The 23,315-nt window shown below is 34.7% G+C and overlaps 1 protein-coding gene across 3 annotated transcripts in view; it reads right to left on the bottom strand.

The window, feature by feature from the left end:
• Positions 1–23,315, bottom strand: part of LOC118737820 (ETS-like protein pointed) — a 336,435-nt gene that overhangs the window by 872 nt on the left and 312,248 nt on the right. For 2 of the 3 annotated variants that reach the window (XM_036468594.1, XM_036468596.1), the window contains one exon: positions 948–1,894. In XM_036468594.1, the coding sequence (XP_036324487.1) occupies positions 948–1,894 (947 nt within the window). Of the gene's footprint in view, positions 1–947; positions 1,895–15,205; positions 16,782–23,315 lie in introns of those variants that run through there. The other variant, XM_036468595.1, reaches the window with a different exon arrangement.

Here is a 23,315-nt window from a genome sequence, read left to right as displayed (position 1 = left end):
TAGAAATACTAGTAGTATCATACCATTTGATGGCATAGTCTGCCACTTCAACCACGAGAAAAGCATAAGTGAGGTCCGAGGTTGAAGTCATTGGTTAGGGAAAATATTTTTTTCTGTTTTCAAGATATTTTTTTTCTTTAATTACATAATTTTTTTATTGTAATTTTTAATGTTTTTTTTTCAAGAAACATATTTTTTTCGAATGCCATTTCATTTTTATGGTACAAGTATTCATTTACATATATATGCACGTTTTTTCTCAAATAAAATTAGATTATAATTTATATTTAAATTGAAATAATTAAATTAACTTACATTAATTTAATTTTAAAAATCTTAACCACCTCCAAGTAGTCTTCCCGCGATGCCTCAGCAAACATTTGTAAGAAAATCAATTAATTGCATTTTATTTTTTACGCTGACAGGTCAATCAAAGGCAGATGTCGTTGACGCTTAAGTTTTTTGAAATTGTCGAACTCGGCCATCGCTTTAGCTCATACTAAATAGTTTATGAACTGTTATTTTTATTGACTGGTTTGACTTTTCACTGCAGGATGCTTTCAACTTCGTTCGGAAACTGGTATGTGTATTGATTAGTTTTCGTGCTTAGCTCAGTTTAGTTCCCACAATTTTAATTATATATAATAAAAATCCAAATTGAGGAAAAAACTTAAAAAAAACAAGTGGGTTTTTAGAAGACCCCAGCTTGGATAAACAGTGTTATCGTCCGGAACATGGTATGTTTAGGGTTAAGAAAGGTGTTCTTGGTTTTTGTACAGTTTACAATTTTGCACGCATCTGAATTTAATTTAACACACTTTTTTACGGATTCTCAGCGCTCCAAAAATCTTCTTTTACCACTCAACTTCTATCTATTCTATCTAATTCTCTTAGATATTATATCCCCTATAACCACATACGCCACGTTCGCTTTTTCCAAAACTCACCTCATCTGGATCGGTTAACTTGAATTCCCAGCCATCGCCCGTCCACGAAATAAAGCCCTGACATGTCTTATCCATTAGCAATTCCAATAGAAATTGCCACAGCTGTATGGGCCCAGAGCCGGTAAAACATGGCACACCTCCTTGCATGGGGTACGCTCCCATCAGCGCCTTCTCCAAACTCATCGTATTCATATACGACGCTGAATGTTGGCCCGCATGATGCACTCCCCATTGATCGACCGGCGATTGCCCGGCCATTGTTGGGAATCGTGTTGGATCGTAGCCGCCATACTCGGAGCCATATGCATCGGGAAATGGTGATCGACCATATGCATTGTATTTTTGTTCGTTGCTCGACGCTGTAATGCCATAGAAATCGGAATTATCCTGATAACTCGGATGCTCTTGCGACGAAAGCGTGCTATGATAGTCGTTGTCATCGTAGTGTACACCTGAAGCGGCAGCCGCTGCTGCCGCAGCTGCAGCACCGGCCAGATGCGCGGGTAGACCGTAAACGGATGAAACGGAGAGATCAGCGGGATCGGTTTGGCCATTGCTGCTGCCACTGCCGAGGCTTGAATATGAGGATGTATTTTGTGTGCCAGGTTCCTCTTTCATCTGATGTTGGGTGTACAGTGCTGCGGCAGCAGCAGAGTTTCGTATCGCCATTTGCATGTAATTCAAATTGGCACTATTGTTGTTGTTGTGGCTGGGGGTTTGACCGCCCGACTGGTTGGCGTTAACGCCTGGCGCGTTGCTATTCACGGCGGGATTGTTGGACTGCTGGGATTGTTGTTGTTGCTGCTGCTGTTGCTGTTGCGCATGAGAGAGCAGTGATGCATTGCTGTTCGCATTTTGCGATTGTTGTTGCTGCTGCTGCTGCTGCTGCTGCTGCGTTTGCGGGGGCGGGCTGTTGTTACTATGATCGTGCGGATTACTACTGTAGCCTGGAATTAAGAAAAAGTAGAATGTTATTCTATTATCTACAAATGTATCCGCATAAATATGTTTGCACAAGGAATAAGAAAAGTATGAAAATGTTGGTGGAAGTGAATAAGGAAGAAGGGAATATTTTAAGTAACAGTATTTGCGAATCTGAAATTCAGAATTAGGCGATGCTCGAAGGTTTTATTTTGGACTAGTTATCTCTGTGCTTCTCAGCTAAACAAAACAAAACGGCTTAAACACATTTCGATTGCCAAGTACTTACGTAAGTACGTACATTTATATATATTTTATTTATTATTTAAATCCATTTAGTTTTTTTTTTGAGCAGATGGCAACCCTCTTTAAGAACATTTTAGAAGTAACGCTTTCTTAAACCTCCCGCGCTTGGCACCCATATTAGAATATTTCATGAAACCTTTTAATTGGACTTATTTTGAATTTTTAAACAGGTGGCAACCCACGTCAATAATATTTGCGATCTAAAGCTTTTTTAAAACTATCTCCTTAGATACCCGTGTAAAAATATTTCATTTGGCTGGTTAGTTAAATGGATTTTAGCTTTTTCAATAGGTGGCAACCTTCTTCGATATTGTTTTCGTAAATAATTCGTTTCTAAAGCTTGGTTTTCGTTATGTCTAATTCAGTGGCGTTTGTCGTCAAATAAGTGAAAACTCAATGCCAAATGGGATTTAAGAGCGATTTAGCGATTGATTTGGATCAGGATAGGTCTTTAGTCGTGTAGGTACATGCGCTGCGAAATCGGCTATCTGTCAGTTTTTGGCCAATAATATCATCGGTAAAGGTATGGATAAAAAGTGAAAAAAAAGTGGTAAGGAGATAAAGTTTTGTCAAAATATGTCGCCAAATTTTGGCGTCAAAATATGACATAGTGAAAACCAGTCTTAAGGCAGTTTTGCTTGACACCCACATTGTTTTAATATTTTACTTATTTATTATTAAATTTTTAACTATTGAGAAGGTTAAAAAAATATTTTAAAAATATCCCATACCGATGACTTAGTAGAAGATCGACCTATGTCGGCAGACATTTCGAAAACGCCCTAACTCAGAAAACGTTGGAAGAAAATGTATTGAAAATGTGCTGAGATAGGGCGTTTTTGAATCGGCTGCTGAGATAGGTCGAACTTCCACTTAGGTATCGATATGTTAAAACTTTTAAAGTGCTCTTTCTTCCATTTAAAAAAATGTTCATTCATAGCTACATACATACCTTGTATGGAAGAAAATATGTGGTACCGTCAGGTTTTACTGAAAATTTGTTGAATTTTTATAATTTTTGTACCAACTTTGAAACTGGACTTACATACATATGTACATATATGGGTTTTGTAATAGAAAAAAAAGAATTAAAATTAAATAATAAAAAAATAATAGCCAAAACTTGCCTATATGTTGGGTGCTAAGCTAAAAAAACGGAACGCATCTTTGATCAAATAAAAAATCAAACTAAACATCATTCTCTTCATTGCAAAAAAACTGGCTAGGTACATTTTAGTCGGGTTTGCTATATTTTTGCCTACAAATGAAATTTATTGAGTGGCCACACTGATCTAGACTAGCACTGTATATACTCTATGAAATAAGCTGTAAGCCCCTGCAATTGCCCTAAACTTATTTCCATGCACTGTATAAAATATTAAAATGGTTAGTGCGTTGAAAGTTAAAAAATGCTCGTGAAAAAGTTGAATGGTCAGGTATAGGGTTAAACAAGTTACTTTTTCTCTCAACTAAAGTAAAACGCACTGAAATGCCCACTAATACAAGAACACATAAAATTACACAACTCTATGCAAATCATATTTGTTTTTGCACTGAACTACTCAAGCGCAAGCGCAGAAAAATAAATAGTAAACAGAAAAAAAAATTAAGCTACAGCAGCCAGATTCCTCAGAAGGCGTGACCATCATCCAATCGTCTTATCTTCAATACGCCACTTCACATACAATAACAGCCCATATAGTGACTTCGATGAAATTCGAAAACCAATCAAAATTCAACTCATCACCAATACAAAAGCACAAGAAAATAAAATGAGCTCCAACTGTAGCCAAAACAAAAACAAAAAGTCTTTGTAAATATGTATGAATGGACATACCTACATATGTACATACATTTAGTTTGAGCAAAGCAAATGAATCGGGTGATTGCCACTGGGAGTATATGAGTGTAAATGGGGTTGTGTACGTGTATGAGAAGAGCGTACTGCTCCAACTGTGCTCCAACATACGCTACCTAGGCAACTGCACTGAAATTATGGAAATAGAGATATGTAGTTATAGGCGAGCGAGAGTTCATTCATTCATTACAAAGCGCGCACATTTGAGCGGGAACAATGTGAAATAAATATACACACTTTACGTTTACAAAAAGTTAACCACAATCTGGGGATGACTATATACAGATACATATGTACATTAGGCATTTGACTTTTTGGGTAATTGAATGCACATTAGGGTGGTCCAAAAACAGTAAATTCGAAATTGTAATGCTCTCACCCCTAGGATTGTTCTATAACGAAAAAAATATACCCATATTTTTTATTTTGAAATAAAAAAATTTTTAGAGGTCGCTCAAAGTGCTCAAAGTTTTCCATGTATTTTATACGTGAAAAATAAAATTTTTCGTAGACATGGTATAGAATTGATTTATTTTGGAACGAATTTCCGTCATCCCTTGTCAAGTTTGGTTTGCAGACAAACCGGTTTCGGCATTGTGTCATCTTCAGTGTAATTTTTCGTTCTGGTATAGAATTCTTGAAAATCAATATTTTTGGATCGGAAAACTCTGTTTCTCTTCAGGAGACTTTCAATAATAATAACCAATTGCTTATTTAACTATTTTCTAATAATAACGATTTTATATTGGTCGACCCATTGCATCTTTCGGGGTTTTTGGCAGACATATAAATTATAGTTGCGATGGAAAAATGGTTAAATAAAAAATTGGGTGTTATTGTTGGGATTCTCCTTCAGATAAACAGAGTTTTCTGGTAGAAAAATATTGATTTTTGATATTCTATACCATTTCTACGAAAAGTTGTTCTTTTCCCCATATAAAATACATGGAAAATTTTGGGCGCTTTGAGCGACCTCTAAATATTTTTTTGATTTCAAAGTAAAACAAGTAGGAAAGTCTAAGTTCGGGCGGAGCCGAACATTAAATACCCGGCGCAAATATTAAATATATGTTTTCTCCGAAAGCTACCGCTACATGGTAAGCCAGGGTGTTTAAATTTTGAGAAAATTAGCATCCTTAAATTTCGAAATATTGAAGTTTCAAGCATTTCTAAAATTTACCGTTATGAAGAGCCGTAATTTTAGTCCGATTTCAATAATTTTGAACGTTTTGCTATTGTGTGGCAAGCACAGTAACCATACCGAGTTTGGTAGAAATTGGTAGAACGGTTACCGAGGTACATATATGTGATCATAAGTGGGCGGTGCCACGCCCATTTTCCAAAATTTTATCATAAACGTATTTCTTGGTAAAGAATTGTTGCAAGCGTCAATTTTGAATAAATCAGCTTTAAAATTTACTGATTTATCGAAGATTTCGTATTTCTCTAAATTACCCTTATATGGAATGTGGGCATGGTTATTGCCCGATTTTAAAAATTTTCGGCCATTTGCTATGCTGTGCCAAGGCCAACAACTGCGCCAAGTTTGGAAGAAATCGCTGCAGCGGTTGCCAAGATATACACATGTAACCATAAGTGGGCGTGGCTACGCCCATTTTTCAAAAATTTATAATATTCTTATTTTTTGTCTAAAATGATTGTAAATATCAATTTTAATTGAATAATCTTCAGTAGTTACTAAAATATCAGTTTTCGTATCTGAAAATTACCGTTATATGGGAGGTAGGCGTGGTTATTGTCCGATTTTGCCCATTTTCAATACCATCCGTCCTACGCCCGACAGACAGATGGACGGACAGACGGACGGACGGACGGACGGACGGACGGACGGACGGACAGACAGTCACCGCTTAATCGATTTCTCTTTTCATCCTGATCATTTATGTATACATTTGTCTACATCTATCTCGATTCGTTTTGCCTGTTACAAACAACCGTTATGTGAACAAAGTTATAATACCCTTGTGCACAAGTGCGCTCGTTTATAAAAATAAGGGTATACTTTTTTTCGGTATAGAACAATCCTAGGGGGTGAGAGCATAAAAATTACGACTTTACTTTTTCCACATGTATTTTAGGACCACCCTAATGTGCATATGAGGAGAGGATGGGGAGTGATGAAAATCTAACAAAAATAACGTTTTCGTCAAAATTTGGTACCCAAGTTTTTGGTTGACTTGAAATTTTTCATATTTGCATACATATTAGGGTGTTCGAATATACGTCTTTTTTCCTAACCCGGCTTTCGAGTTATTCGAAAAATTGCAATTTGAGGAAACCGATTCCCGATTTTGAAGTTAAGAAAAAATCGGATAAACCGGTTTTATTTTACATAGATTTCATGCAATGAAAATGCTTATGTGGTTATGAAGTCAAGACCAAAAATTACAATAAAACTTTTAACAGTCAGGATAGCTTTTATTTAGGAAAGAGCAAACAAAATAAGTTCAAAGTGGTTGTTTAGATCAAAAGTAAAATAAATAAAGATCAGTGAAAAATTCACTTTTGGTCTTATTCATGGGGAAATTATAAACAGGTGTAGTAAAATAAAATAGCTTTTTCGCTTTATTTTCTTAATATTCGGCAATCTTAGAAATTTTTAAAGGTCAAGACATTTTTTCAAAATTTTTCTTTTTCATGAAGAAATATTCCTAGAGCATCTAGATGCATTTCGACCCTATTAAGCTGGCATTTCAGGGTACTACTTTATATATATATATAAGGAAAATTTGAAAGTTAGGGGGGGCTCGAGCACCCCCCTGCCCCTACCTGGCTACGCCCATGGTTACATCCCGAGCTAATAAAAGAAAGGTAAAAAAAAGAAGCTTATTCAGCCGCTCCAGCCAGTCCGTGTGTTAGATTCACACATTCATTCTTTTCTATGTTCATTCATTCGCAACTATGCTGGTAATCAGGGATGCCAACTTATTTTATCTTTCTCCCCGTTGGCCACCGCAAAATTCCCCGATTTTCGGTGAAATTCCCCGCACTAGCATTAACCCATTCAACTAAATATTTTTTTTAAATTAAATTGCTTGAATTTATTAAAGAATGTACATTCAATATTTAAATGTTAAATTTTTCACTAATTTCTTATAAAAATATATCTTATTGTATAACATACGCCACATGTAAAAGTCAAAGTTTAAGACTCTGGGCAAACTTACAAAAATTCAACAAATTAAAAAAAAAAGTTTATCAAAATTTTAAATTTTTGACTCGAAATTTTTATAAGGCTAAAAATTACAGTTGATTTCGTCTCGGCTCACTATTATTATTTAATATTAGCTATTGTCAATAAAATATCACATATTAATAAATGAATAAATATTTGCCCAATTTAAAATGTACATATATGGTCCATGAAAATGTAACCCGAAAACACATGCAAATGAATTCAAATGGCTTTATAACATTAAATTTCGTATTCAGACGGCGGAAAAAGGTTTTGAAAACGCGAAACGGTGGAGAGAATAACTTAAAAAATTACATTAAAAATTTAATTTAGTATGTGTTACTAGTAAAAATATTGTATGGGAGAAAAATCCGTCGCATTCGCTATTATGTTTTTTTTTTTTTTAAATAAAAACTAACCAGAGATAATTTCTATTAAAAAATTGAAGGATTATAGCTTAGTTAGGAGTTTTTAAGAAAACAAAAACTCCCACGATTCGCATATACTAGGGCTGTGCGATTAATTGATTATTCAAAATTTTAATTAATCATTAAGTAAATAACTCAATTATTCGATTAATTGGAAATTATGATTACTCAAAAGTTCAGTTACTCGAGTAATCAAGATTTTTGATTAACCAAAAACAAAGATATTTGAGTAAGTTGCTTTATGATTAATCAACATTTCGAGTAAAATGAGTAATCAACATTTCAACTCTTTACATATGTATAAAGTAGTTAAAGTTGCTTGATACTTTGAAAGCAACGTTTCTGTTTTCAAAAATTAAAACAAAAAATTTTTTTCATATACAGAATGTAAAAAAGAAAATAAGCATTTTCCAAAGCAAACTCTTATAACGAGCAAAATTATTATTTTTGAGTAATCATATTTCAAGTAACTCGATTAATCATCGAGTCATCAAAATCTTGATTACTCGAGTAATTGATTAACCGAATAATTGATTAACCAACTTGCTCGAGTAATCGAATAATCGCACAGCCCTAGCATATACATATATATATGTGCCTTAAAACCACTTCTTTTTTTGTCGCGTACGTTATCACCTTGTTTTGAACGGATATTTTCCACACCAAAGCTTCGAGGCTGCTTATATCATTCTCAAACATAGTACCCTTGGGTAGCAACATAACCGTAATCTTGTTTTTCAGTAACTTATATTTTTGAGAGATTTATGTTACTCCATAAGCGTACGAATGTCGCGTACGGCTGTATGAAAACACCCACGTTCGATCAACTTAACGGCCTAACTGACTAGTTCGTGAACTTCCTAACTCCACTGGCAAGGCAAATTAAATTCACCTTGATTGCTGACATCAATTTTTTTATAGTGTCGCAAATGCGAAACTGGCAGAGTTTTAATTGTGAGTAAAAAATAAAATTTTACAAAAGGTTTTCTGCACTCTAGGTAAGTTATTTAATGATTTAAAATTAAATAGTCAAAATTCCCCGCAAAAGGAAGCTCATTCCTGAACTGTTCTGAAAACGCACATTTCCATATCAAACTTTCTTACTCGTGGCATACTTCTTATGTAATGATTTGAAAACAGTTTTGAAGTACATGCATAAGTAGTTATGTAGCATAAATCGGTTTTATCCATTCTTCAATAATTAACTTTAATTAAAGTTAGTATTCATGGAAGTCATTGTCGTTGCGCCTAAAATATTTTATTACAAAAAAGGTCGTTGATCCAATGCTTAACGACATCGACTTAGTTAAATGCAATTCACCAATTCACATTCACAATTTATTAAATTCCAGCTCTTAATCAAGACACAAATATGCAAGCATCGATACTTTAAATAAGTGCCACTCTTCTTTCTAAATCATCAACCAAATCGCCCAAATAATAGAATTAAGTAGTTAGGCATATGGGGCAGTACACGCATGCACACACATAGATATACAACCATATACATATGTACTTATATACATATGTATATGCAATACAAAAATCACAGACACTCAACAAACCACTCGGCGGGGTGTCATTTGCGCCAGCAGGCAAAAACTGCGGGCAGAACAAAGCAACTGAAACTTGTTGATTCACAGAGAGCTGCGGTCGTACGACCGTGTCACTGTGGTCGAAAAAAAAACCAACATACAAACTTAACGACTTGTTGCTGTAAATATCTGGCTGCATGAGAAAGTGGCACAACCCCCATAAATATGTGCATTTGTATTTAACAGCCACCCACTGCCCTACGCACACATAAACGCATGCCAGCCATTTAAAGTTTGCATGTATGTGGAATACACACCAAAATGATTGCCGCCGACTACATGAGTTTGATGGCAAATGCATGAGGCATGCCGCATGCTTGTTTGGGAATTTAAATAAATTGCAATTTAATTACATGAAATGTTGTACGCCGCCGCGCCAGCTAAACATCTCACTCATCCCAGAAGCCGCCGCCGCCGCCGCCGCCGCCGCCACTGCAGAGCTGGGAATTGGCGTTCGAGTATGAGTATTTGTGTTTGGCGAGTATTTATATTTACATTTATCACAAGTTCACACCCTCGTTAGTGCGCAATTAACTTGCCACAGCGGTGTTGAGTGCATAATTAAAGTTTCATTCTATTTCAATTTTGGCCACAGCTTATTTGTGGCATGCAACACGAAATCTCTCTTTGATGTCAATATTAATTTTCTAAGACACAGCGTTTGCAAATGAGAGTTCCATGTGGTGGGGGGAAGTTGACTTGAAAGTGTCTCTGTTTAACTTTGGACAGCAGCGAGTGTGGGTGGTACTCTAATGGAGGCGCTTAGCAGCCACAATTAAAAATCTTAGCAAATTTGTGTACAAATGTCTTACATTTATAAACACGATTTTTAATTAAAGTATCCGTATCTCATTAATTGTTGTGTCATGCAACGCATTTGAGCAGTTTTATTAGAAGTACTACAATTATAGACGAAAAGTAAATATTAGACTTGTGTGGGGATATCAAGCATTTGAGGCATGAAAATGCATACAAAATATATGTACATTAGCGTGTGTCAAATTAAACGAATGTTTTCTTTTTCTGTCGGTTTCATATGAAAATTTCGTTGGCGATCAAAAAAAAAAATAATATAATTGTGGCAAAATTTAAGCAATCGCAAAAATAAGAATTTTTTATCAAACAGTTGTTTTCGCTATTTTTTTTTGTTTAATAAATCAGTAAATAGAACAAACAAAAAAACAACCCTATAGCCCATTAAATTTTAATATAAAATGTGCAAGTTTTAAGTAGCTAGCACTTATCGTTGATTTTTAGCATTTTTATTTTTTTTGTCGACGGTTTCAGTCATTTCTTCCATAGAAAGCGTGTTCGACGACTTGCTCATATGGGAAAAATGAACTAAACCTTAGTTCCAAGGTTTTATCCCTGGTAAAAGCGACATTCCCAAACAAAATTCTGGAAATGTTTTTTCTAAGCAGCAGTCGCACCTTGGCAGGCAATGCCAGATTTCTGAGTGTATTTCTGTCTTGAAAAAGCTGCTCATAAAATCCATTTGACGTTCGGAGCCAGCGGAAAACTGTAGGTCCTCCATTTATGTAACATCAAGACGCATATTACAATATAGAGGAGAAGCTCGGCCCAGCAATTAGCAAAAGTGTAACCGCCAAAATATTATTATTATTATACAAATGAAAATCGGTTCTCCTTCTCCAAGAAAATCATAAAATTGTATCTATTTTATGACTCACACCGAATTATTTTGGCTCAACTCTAAAGCGAATGAAAGGGTTGTTGGGAGCTATGAATATTGAGTTTAAGATTAAGATTAACACAAATTAATATGAAAATTAATACTAAGATTAAGATTAGGATAAAGTCTAAGATTGAGATTAAGATTAAGAAAGAAATTAAGATTGAGGTTTAGATTAAGGTTAAGATTAAGATTAAGTCAAGTGTTCATAATTATGCAGAAAAAAATACTCCTTTAATAATTTGTCTCAGACGCTCGTATTTAGAACAGTAACAACCAGGCAGAGCTTTAACTATGCGCGCGTCCTTATGAAATCCATAGGAAGCTTTAGAAAAGTTTCTCCCTAGGGAAATATGATCGTGAGCGCGTTAGGGTAATGATCAAAAATTACTATTACTATTAGTTCTTATTTCATCTAAGATAGCTCTCGGCAGAAGGAAGGAGATGGAATGAGAAACTGTCCGAACTATGCAATGGCATGGACAAAGTGAAGCGTATTAATATTTAGTTGTAGCGATGACTGGGACTTGCCAATCGCATGGATGATGTGCTCGGCACACGTAGGAGGGCTATAAAGGCAAGGGCGCCCGCTAACCCAAAGGTAGAACCAAGTTTGCAAAGAAGAGAGAAAATAGGCACAGTTTTTTTTTTTGATATCAGCACAAACTAACAAACGATGGTGGATCAAATAAAAAGATTAGTTCTTTACCATACGCCAAAAATGTAAAAAAAAAAAAATATGAAAACGAAAACAAAAAAAAACTGGTTTAATGGCCTTATTGATAAAAAATAAAGTACATACATTTGTCAATCTAGAAACCTTCTTTAAAGCTACTTTATTTTTACCTCCCTTTTATTAGCTCGGGATGTAACTATGTAATATTGATGCGCCTAAAAGATGCAGCGATTTCTATTCTCAAGTTACATACCTGATGACAGACGAATGGAAATTACAATAGCGAGGTTTTAGTTTTTTAAACTATAATTTTATTTATGAATAAGGCTATTAGTGTTTTTGCTAAAAATCCCCTTTGAGTGCACTTACAAAATTTTTTTGAAAGGAATTTTATACACTCGTTATATTGTATACGACATATATATTGTTGTACGACAAGGTTATTATTCTCAATTGATTACATTCTGCAGTCAAATGCCCCACCAGTCACAATGGAATGACCCAAGTTTCCATTTTTTTCATCATCTAGGACCGCTTACATAAACAAATAAAAAAAAATCTAAATATATTTTGCTTTTAACACGAAAATCCTCCAAGTTATGGCTGAGTTTTTTAAGTTCAAAAGATGACTGGGCTAGAAAGTTACCGAAAATTGCATCAAGAATGTCATTTATTGCAGATCTCTAAAGTTATATTCCTTAATCTTGATTTACAAGAAACGTGGTTTCCAGCAACACTTTTGTTTTTAAATAATTTCGGCGCGCTACAGCTACTATGCCGCCTTTAAATGGTAAATAGTTTCTGTTCGAAGCTGCTAGATGGCAGAAATGCACTCATTCTAGTCAAACGATCCAAACCAGTGGTATACATCAACGGCAATGAACTACATTACAGCGCTGGATTGAAAAGAACATCGGCTATTCAGATACTGGATTGGATTTTTACTGGATCAGTTTAAATTATTACAATTCCAACCCAGTATGTGCTTTCTTGCATCTGTGGACATGTATCTCAGGGAATATTGTAAAAATGCAATTATGGCAGATGCGCACTACTCTGTTTATTATAGCTGTCGCACCTCGGCAGGCTATGACAAACCTCTGAGAGTACCAACATTTCTGTCATGAAAAAGCTTTCTGAGGTAGCCCTTGGATTGTTCCAGGGAAAGATTTTGTAAGAGGATTTATGGCCTTTTAGGATGGGGTGTACCCGATACGATGTCTGGCTAGGGCATATTGCATTTGTCACGGTACTCGCTGGTGTTGGTAGAGGAAATTGGAAAGTCCTGACGGAGATGGACTTAGCTTCACTTTGAGATTCTAATTGGCAAGAAGAAGAAACAGTTGGCTTCATATGTTCAACTCAACCAAAATCGCTTAAGCGATTTTAGCACCAATGAAGAAATACTGACCTTGGGGATGGTCGGGTAATTCAGAAAATTATTATATTTAGAGCGAAGTACTGAAAATATAAAAAAAAACATCTTAGGTCACATTAACCTTTTCACAAAAATTTATTCCTATGCCAAGAAGAATACTTGTAATTCTTTAGAAACTGAGTCGTTCATGAACTCATCAGCTATAAAAGTTTAAGAAAATTGAGCATGATATGATGGTGTTCAGATTGGTAGACTCCACACGTTGACTTGATAATGAGAGGAAAACAACCCAAATGGGAATCACATACCGAAGTCGAAAGCGATATCTTTCGGCATAAATTTCTACTAAATATCTATGTACAGAACAGAAGATACTCTTATGGACATATAAACAGTGAAATTCAGGCTAATTACAAATCTTTTGTAAGACTATAGACAGTAGGAAAGATAGTTTGAAATATTTTGAATATTCTGGCACGAAAGTCTTACAAAAAAAAGCTCCCTTGCCAACTTTCATTGTGAAAAGCTCTTTTGACAGAAAGCACTTGATCATGTTCCAAATGAAGCTGCATGAATATCATTTTGTTCGCAATACTACAACAGTCGCGATGGCAGAGTGAGCAAAGCACAATTATCCGAAGTTCGAATCCTCGGGCAGCGGGTTTTTTATTCATTTAGATTGATTTTTTAAATTCATTTTTTTTTTTTAATATTTAGAAACTTATTTTATGTATTTTTTTCTTTTTAGTGTAATATATTATCTTTTTTATTAATATCCTTTTAATTTTTAAACTTTGTTGTTATAAATAGAAAATTATTTTTTAATTTCATTTAATTTTGGAAAGTTATTTAGTTGTTTCCTGTCATACTTTTCTGCTTTTTTTCTCTTTTTTAATATTTTTCTTTTACTTTTTAGATTTTATTGTTTTAAAAAGAAAAATATATTTTTTTAAATTTTATATAATTTTAAGGACTATGTTATTTGTTATATAAAATTTTATTTGGTTTTTGATTAAAATTTATTAAAATTTATTTTTTAATTTTTAGATCTAATTGTTTGAAGAAGAAAAATATTTTTTTAAACTTAATTTTTAGAAACTTTTTTTACTTAATATTTTTTCATTTTTAATGTATGGTTCATTAAATTTTTCGATTTTCTTGTTTTAATTTTTGAAACGTATTTAATTTTTTTATTTTTTATTTTAACTTTTCTTGAATTTTTAGACTTCATTGTTTTACAAAGAAAAAAATATTTTTTTAATTTCATACAATTTTAGGATCCTACTTTATTTACCGTGTATTTACTTTTAATTTAATATTTTCTTTTCGGTTTTTAGATTTTTTTGCTTTAAAATGAAGAATATATAATTTTTTAAACTTAATTGAACGCTTAGAAACTTATTTTTAGTTATTTTTGTATATTTTTTTAATGTAATTTTTTTTTTGTTTTTAATTAAATTTTCCTTTAATTTTTAGATTCTATTGTTTAGAAAGAAAAAAGTATTATTTTAGTTATGTATCATAATATATGATATTTAATTTAAAATTGTTATTTCTTTATTGTTTGCTATTGTTGAAAGCTAATTTATTAATAATCAAAAATTTTCTTTTCCATTAACTAACAAATTCATAGAACAATAAATTTAACTTCAAGAATTTAAACAAGTGTAAAAACATACAGTTTAATTACCCTAAAGTTATTATTTTTATATTTTTATTTATTTTTTTTGTTTCTTTTTTGATCTATTTTTTATTTTTAGGTTTTATTGCTTTAAAAATAAAAATATATATTTTTTTAATTTAATTGAATGCTTAGAAACTTACTTTAGTTATCTTTAGATATGTTTTTAATTTAAATATTTTCAGTTTTTAATTAAATTTTTCTTTAATTTTTTGTTTTATTGTTTTAAAACGAAAAATATTTTTTTAAATTACATTTATTCTTTTTTTAAATGTAATTTATTGCTGAAAGACATAAAGAATAACGCTCCTCCTTAGCAGATCTTTCAATCAAGTCTTTCGAAATACAGAGAAGAGCTTTCATGATAGTTGCCAGGGTTGACAATTGTCTTACGAAAGACTTGTATTTCGAAAAACTGTGATGAGTTGACAGAGTTGCCAGAATCATTCCCGAAAAATTACATAAAAAAATTCCGGCTAACTTTAATTAACTTATGGTGAGAAAAAAAGCCTTAAAATTTATGTACCTTGACTAAAGAAATTCGCATCGATGTCGGTGTAATATGAATTCGCGGTCGGGTGATGCGACGGCGCATAGTCACCACCAAAATTGGTGGCCATATCGTTGAAGTACCCAATGCCGAGTGAAGAAGCGGTAGGATTTGGTGAACCAAGGATCGATGAAGTACCGCCGCTTATTCCAGACGTGCTGCCGCTATGGCCAGTAGCGGCCGTTGAGTTTCCCGACGAAGAGGAGGAACTTACGGACGCACTACCAGTGCTGCCACCAGACAAACGGTGATGTTGCGTTTGTTGCGTCAGCGATTGCAAACTTTGCTGCTGCTGCTGCTGTAGATGCTGGTGTTGTTGTTGGTGCTGCGGCGGTGATTGCTGCTGGTATTGATGCGTTTGCTGTTGCTGCGGCTGCGGCTGCGGCTGCTGCTGAGCTTGGTGGTGCTGATTATGATGCTGCTGTTGATGTTGCTGATGAAGAGGCGGCTGCAATAAGGGCAGTTGATGCGGCAACGCATGCGCAGCATGTTGATGGTGCGCCGGCAAGTGGTAAGAGGTATAACTGTCATAACTTTGTAGCACCATTTTCTGCGGCGATTTCTTGTTGGACGTATGCTGTGCTTGATATTGTTGCAGTTGCAAGTATTGCTGTTCCAGCTGCGCCTGTTGTTGCTGCTGCTGCTGCTGCTGCTGTTGTTGTTCCTCCGCCGTGGCACTTAAGTAGTTGTAATTTTGTACTGTTTGACAATTATTATTTTGATTGTATTTTTGTGCGTTTGTTGGACTGCAGGCTACGTACTTTGTTTGCGTTGCTTGTGGCGACAGCGACGGCGAGGAGCAAGTTGAAATGGTTTTTGTGGGCGAGTGCAACTTTGGTGTTGTTGCTGGTGATGTTGTTGTTGTTGTTTGGTATTTTGTTGCGGCGCTTTTAAGGTTGTTTTTGCTGCTGCTGCTGCTGCTGCTGCTGGTGCTGCTCACTGCTGTTTTTGCTGTAGTCAAAATGGTAGAACCAACTAAGAACGCAGAGGGCGGCATGTCTTCACGTTTTTGTCTATGGCTGGGCAACGACGGCAATGAGAAATTTTCAAACTGGTGATTGGGAAAATGCTCGTCATTGACGTCGTTTAAACTTTGAGCAGCAATCGTTGTGGACTTTATTTTATTGCAATTGAGTAGATTTAATGAAGTTGTTGGATTTTTGATTTTGCAATAAATGAATTTAATAAATTTAATGAACTGGAATCACTTCACTTGCATTGTATTCAACTGATTAAGATTGAGTCGGCGGATCGGGCAATTGTGTAGTACCAGTTGCTGCGCTAATCGAAGCGGTGGTTGTTTGAATTTAGGGGATGCTTGAGATCTTCAATTAGTGCGAGAGTTTGCACTGCTGGTTGCGATCAGTTTTTAAAAATGTACTTAAGCAAATCTCGTTGCGTGAGAATTATAAATTTATCCAATTTAAGTTTGTAGGTTTGTAGGTATTTAATTAACAGAAAACGTTTAACATCATACGCTCCCTATTGTTGCACTTGATTTTTTTTTATTATAAAGATTTAAAACTATTTTTTTCTTTTGGTAAAATATTAAATTTTGTTGTTGTTTAAACCATTTAAATTGATCTCAAGAAGCAAGCCAAAAACCATTTTTTTTTTTTGACATCATATTTTAAATTAAGAATATGTATTTCTACAAAATATGTAGGTGTTAGTGGCCTATTAGTTGAGCTATTCACCTTTAGTTTTTTCGATATTTTGTTTTTCTACTGTAGGTATGTATATGTTTTTAGTTTTTTACTATGTCATAATTTAAAATTTTTGCTGCCTTCAAATATGTTGTATTATTTTTTACAAGCTTTTTGTTAATTTTGTAATTTGGTATATGCCTCACAGTTTCTTTATTCATATGCATGATCCTCATACATTTTCTTTTTATTGCAGCACTCAACTTTGAATTGCCCGTCGGCACGATCACTCATCAACTTGTAGCGATCTAGCAGTTGCTCACTCAATTTTATCATTTCCAAAACGGTTTTATTTTCATAAAGTCAACGGCGACATTTTTGTTTATCAACATGTCCAGCGTGTATTTAAATAATTTTTATCAAATTTTATTGCTGTTGTGCGCAACGATTTCCATTCAATTTCACATGCTATCGCGCGCAGCACAATACGCTCGTAATTTATCGCATAAATGAAAAATAAAGTGCCTTTAAAAATTTCCAGTCATTCAACGCGCAAGTTCACTTTGATTTTGTACTTAATTTAATACCCTTATTGTACATATTTTGTACTTTTTATCGCAGTTTCATCTCTTCCTCTGTTTTATATGCTTTTATTTATCTTAAATCTTTTGCACTGGCAAATCGTAAAATGATCACAATAATTTTTCAAATTGATCTTAATTTTTCTTTAATCAACTCCAATTGGTGAAAAATTTGTTTGCATTGCATTGGTTTTAAATTTTTATTTCTAAATTAGCTAAGATATCTCCTTTCGCGATCACTTGTCAGCGCGCTTTAAAATTCTTATTCGCGTCAATTAATAAACTTTTGTTTCACGTTCATATTAATCATCACTAATATCTAAAATCGTTTACCGACAGTTCTTTTTTTCTCAAATTTTCCTTTGTCCAACTTTCAAAAACGATCGCACTTTTGGTGTATGAGAATTTGAGTAAATATGTATGTACTTTTATTACGTTTTCCGTTTGTGCCCGTTATGGTTTACGAATAGATATCCGCATCGAACCTCTACAACATTCGACATCCGTTTTACAACTGAAGTTGCTGCCTTTGGGTGTAGAATTTGTTTGCGCTGGTGTATGCGCCGCCGCTATTCGCATATCTATGGTAGCTGTATTTGTTGTTATTGCTCTACCACTAGCAGCAGTACTAGTGGTGTTGTTGGTTAATGCTACTGTTGTATCTTCTGTTGGTTATGCGCTCTGTAAGCCGTATTCATCGCCCTAATACTCAATTGGTGGTAGCCACCACTCTCCTCTTCTTAGTTCATTCCTTATGTATGTATGTGTGTGCATCCTCCACCAAAGTGTGCTATATAATTTTGGTGCTGGTGGTGGCGGTTTTCTTTTGCTCCAACTGCCTGTTTATTGGTACATAATTGTATGAGATGTACGAATGCACTTGAAAATGAATATTCACTCAATGGCAGAGTAGAGGAATTCTCATTGCCGACTCTGAGCATTTGAGTGGAAATGGCGCTGAGTGAGAGTGTGTTGGCGCTGTGTGTTTATTGGATAATGAGTGTATATGCTGTGTGAGTGTTGAATCGTTTGGTAATTTGGTTTCGCTGATTTTTTTCTTTTCCCATTCGTTTTCTCCCCAATTGAATGAATGCTCCTTTTGATTTTTTCACATTGCAATCGAGAATTCATCTACACTGTGTGCATTAGCACCAGGGAAGTCAACTCGTGGGGAGTTCCTCGATTTGCGGAGAATTTCAGTTTGCGTTTGGCATCGCGGAATGGAGCGTTTTTTGTGGAGCATTTCAGTTTACATTGGGAAGCGGGGGATGAACTGTTTTTTGTGAGGAATTAGGTGTAAAAAAATTTTTCTTTTTGCTTCACTAATTTCATAATGATTAAAAAAAATGAAAGTTGAAATGTCTCACCCGTTACCGTGGAATGAGCCGTATGCAGTTTTGTAGCTCGTTCAATCCTAGTATAATAAAGTTTCAAATAGCTAAAAATTACCGTTGCTTTTTTTAGAATTTTCTTTGTAGCATTTGCTTTCTTATAACGAATAAGCACAAGTTATTTTATTTTATGGAAGAAAACCGCAACACCTTCGGCAAAAAAATTAGTTAGGTACTTGAAACTTGCACTTTTTACAGTAGAATGGAGTGTGCTGCAAAACTGTATACTCAAAACTTTCCTAGAAAATCGAATTAAAAAGCTCGACATTTTTACAAAAGTTTGTTGATTTTTTTGCATATTGCACAAAGTTTAAAACTTGGTTTCAAACGGTTATTGGTAAAGAATGAACTATATTTTTATAAAAATAACTCAAATTAAATAAAAAAAGTGAAAACTTGTTTTAATATGGTGGTACTAAATTGTTTTCAACCGCTGTATGTATCTAAATATTATATGTACATATATTGTTTACTCTTTGTTGACATACTTAATATATCAAAATACATACAATGTTTTTTTTTTTTTTTAATAAGGAGATATCTTTGGGTGGGGAATTTTACGAAATTTCGGGCAAAATCGGGGAACTTCATTGTCGAAATCGGGGAATTCTCATAAATGAGTTGGCTACCCTGATTAACACATACATACATATTGTCACTAGACACGAATAAAGGCGCGAGCTCAAAAGTTGACGGTGAAAAAAAAGACGCATAAAAGCTTCAGCGTCAAAGACCCTTAACATACTTCGCCAAAGTTTTTTATAAGCATCTTTTTTCGCAAAAATTTATTAAACGCCTTTTTTCGCCGTCAAAACACTAGCGCGCCTTTATTCGTGTGTAGTGACGATATGTACATACATATTTACTGTTCAACGGTAAGTAGCTTCCAAAATTTTTAGAAACATTCAACATATAACCCAGACTGCTCCTTTCCACCAGGGCAAGATAACTCTGTCTTTCAGGCCGAGGTTAACGCCATTGAACTTTGTCCGAGGCAGTGTGTAGAAAGTGGGGCAACTAAAAAACACATTTATATACAGTCGGACAGCAGAGTCATGGGCAATGAAGTGGCAGATATTCTCGCCAGAAAAGGGGCAGCACACGGATTCATAAGCCCAGGACCCTTTACCGGTCTGCCATGGAGCTCTGTTAGGCGGAACTACTATATCTGGATGAAGAACGAAGTACAACTGTACTGGACAAATACGGAAGGTAACAGAGTAACAGACAGGCCAAGTTCTTCATTTCGGTTATATCAACAAGGAGAATCGAAGAACTCCTTCACCTCAGTAGGCATGAAGTAAGAATTGTTACAGGCTTTCTTACTGGCCACTGTAGGGTAATGAAACACTTGTCAAATAGAGGAGTTGTCAACTCTGACCAGTGCAGGTTGTGTAACGAAGAACAGGAAACAGCGGAGCACATTATGTGCCACTGTGAAGCCCTTACCAGGACCAGACTTCGCTTCCTAGGATCACCATACCTGGAAGCACACTATCTAAATGGTATTCAGCCAAAGGACCTCGCGAGGTTTCTTAACAGTACGTTCATCAAAGATGATTCGATTTAAATGAAGATAAAAAGGATATGAAAAAGTTTCTTAAAATTTTGTGTCGCCTATTTGACGTTAGCGATCTAAGGCTACGTTCACACAGATAGCGGAGCCGAGCCGAGTGAAGCCGTTCCGAACGGAGTCAAGGTTTCAAATTACTGTACTATGTACATGCAAATGTTCATCAGCAAGCATTTTCAGAATAGTTTTGGAGCTGAAAGCAAAGCAGTTTTTGATATCGAAATATTCATATAAGAACGAATTTTCCAACTAATCTTTTGAACAAAATTGAGCAAATATTTTTACCACTTTGCTTTGACGGTAAGTTTTGTTGTATCTTTGCAGCCGAGTCCATGAAGAAAGCCCCGCTCCGCTTCGTTCAGTGTGAACACCTGGAGGTTCGTTACGCTCCTCCTTTCTTCGCTCGGCACCGCTCGGCTTTCTGTGCGAACGCACCCTTAGATACTACTCGAAAGCTGAGTGGAAGATCGACCTATCTCGGCAGCCCGTTCGAAAACACCCAAACACAGAAAACTTTTCAAGAACACCCTACATCAGAATTTGGTTGAAGAACCCTTCCTTTTTCAGAATTCGATTTGCTCTATCTCAACATATTTCCCAAATATTTTCAATTGAGGTACAGCGTTTTTGATGAACCAGTGATTACTTCTTTATTGCTCGATTTTGGTATTAATCCACACATGTTTTACTGGGTCTTAGGCTTAAAATAGTAAAATCGTAGGCCCCTCTATTTGTCTAATGACATCGGTCTAATACTTAGCAAAAGTGTAAGCGCCAAAATATTATTATTATCTAATAAAAAAAGATCAGCAGCCGCTCGTCTAGGGATCAATTGGCATAATTTCCGAGAATTGCAAATCTATATGTATTCCTACAAATTCATTTATATGTGCATATAAATATCTATTTATGAGTAAATATATATTTATGTGTATATATTTAACTTTTTGCCGATATTTTAATAGTCTTCTTACCGCAATTGACATTTCATATTCTACTACCAGTTTAATTACTTTCATTTAAATAATAATTCCATTTTATCAAATCGCTAGATCATTACATAGAAAGACAACAATCAATGGATGAAGAAACACATAAAGAAGTGAGTATTACGCAGTAAATGCATCGTATTTATTTTGTACGATTTTTTGTATACATATATGTATATGTATGTAAGTTACTGCGTACATTAGCGAAATAATAATATACAGCTACAGTAAGATAATCAAGAACGCAAAGCAGGTAGTCTTCTTCACTAAAGTCCAGGCAAATTTTTAAAAAGTAATTCGTTCACCATTCAACATGAATTAATTATGAACCGATTACCGGTAGTGCGAAAGAACATATCGCACAGCTAGATCTAAAGTGAGCTAATTCAAAATTCAGATCAGGAAATATAACTGATTGTGGGTCGTACAGACTCGTACACCCAGAAAAAGGTTTAGTTATAATAACCAAGATTTGGTTATAGTGATCAAGTGGCATAGTTGGATATGGCGAAATAAATATATAGTTCACGAAAGTCTGCAATTTACTTAAGACTTCTAGTTGGGACAAATGTATATTTGTTAATAATTACAAAACGACTACTTTGATTGGACAATATTGTTAAGTAAATAAAATCATTGTTGAGCAAATATAAACAATGCTTTGGTTGATACAAGTTTTCAATTAATTTTGTGAACTTGCCGTAGACTTGAAAAAAGTTTCAGTTTGACACAAATAAAAATTTACTCGATGTTTGTTGTGTTTACTTTCTTCTTTTATTTGCATATATTAAGCATAAAAATACGTACATATTTACATAAGTTAGTTACTAAAGTAAATAATACATATGTATATGGTGGTAAGAATTTCCTAAAAAACAACGATGAAACAGGAACAGTCGTGCGAAAACCCAGGTCAATATCTGCTGGAAGTATACTGCTTTGCTTTTTCCTTAGCTAAATAGCAAATTATAATTCACATGAATTATATATCCACTAAAAAACCCCGGTTGGCATCAAACTTTATATTTTTAATTAAACTTTAAACTATGCGCGCACCGAAACAACCCGCGATGATAGCAAAACTGAAACTGTGACAAACAAGTATGGGCATGTCATAGCACACATGGCGCAGCGATCGACATGCCATAGCTTACTGAGCGCTCTGGGACCACATGCGTGTTTCACCCGTATACGAACAGCGGTAGCGGAGCAATGATTTCCACGCACAATGCAATGGTCGGCATATTAGCGCATTCAAACGATTCAATAAGTGGGACTGTGTGCATTGGTCAGCTGGCGCTCTTCGTATGTGCTCAGAGAGCGCTCAGCATTCTTTAGGGGTGGCTCACAAGCATGAATATGTTCCACTCTCAAACCAAATCGTGGTTGCCTCAACTAAGATTTGGTAACTATGACTAAACCACGTGTTGAAAGAAAGCTTATCTGCATTAGCAGAGCTTAATAACATCCTTTTATGAACCATACGTTAAGTTGAATGGAATTTGTAGAAATATGCTTCAAAGAAATATTTATTAGTATTAACCAGACCCTTCAACTAAATTAACGATTTGTTACAACCTAGATGAATATTAGAAACTTTAATATATTTAGTTATAATTACCAATCGATGGTAATAGTTCCCAATCCTTGGTAACAGTTCCCAAATATTGTCAAAATTCGGGAACTAAATATCTTTAGTTGGCGAAACTAATCCTTTTTCTCAGTGTAGTTCTGCAAAACCTCATAATTGGCATTTGTGCCAAACAAGATATCTGTTCACCGGAAGCTCCTGGCATCAAGCCCTTATTGATTCGTACTAAAATATCGATACTTAGATGTAAGAAGAAGAAATAATTTAGGATAAAAGAGAAAATCGGTTTGAAACCCATGAATTTTCAGTGACATG

Source organism: Rhagoletis pomonella, unplaced genomic scaffold (genome assembly GCF_013731165.1).
Source record: "Rhagoletis pomonella isolate Grant_MI unplaced genomic scaffold, Rhpom_1.0 Rhpom_scaffold_00004, whole genome shotgun sequence".
Taxonomy (NCBI): Eukaryota; Metazoa; Arthropoda; class Insecta; order Diptera; family Tephritidae; genus Rhagoletis; species Rhagoletis pomonella.
Note: the sequence above shows the minus strand (reverse complement) of the source record. Positions and strands in the feature narration are given on the sequence as shown.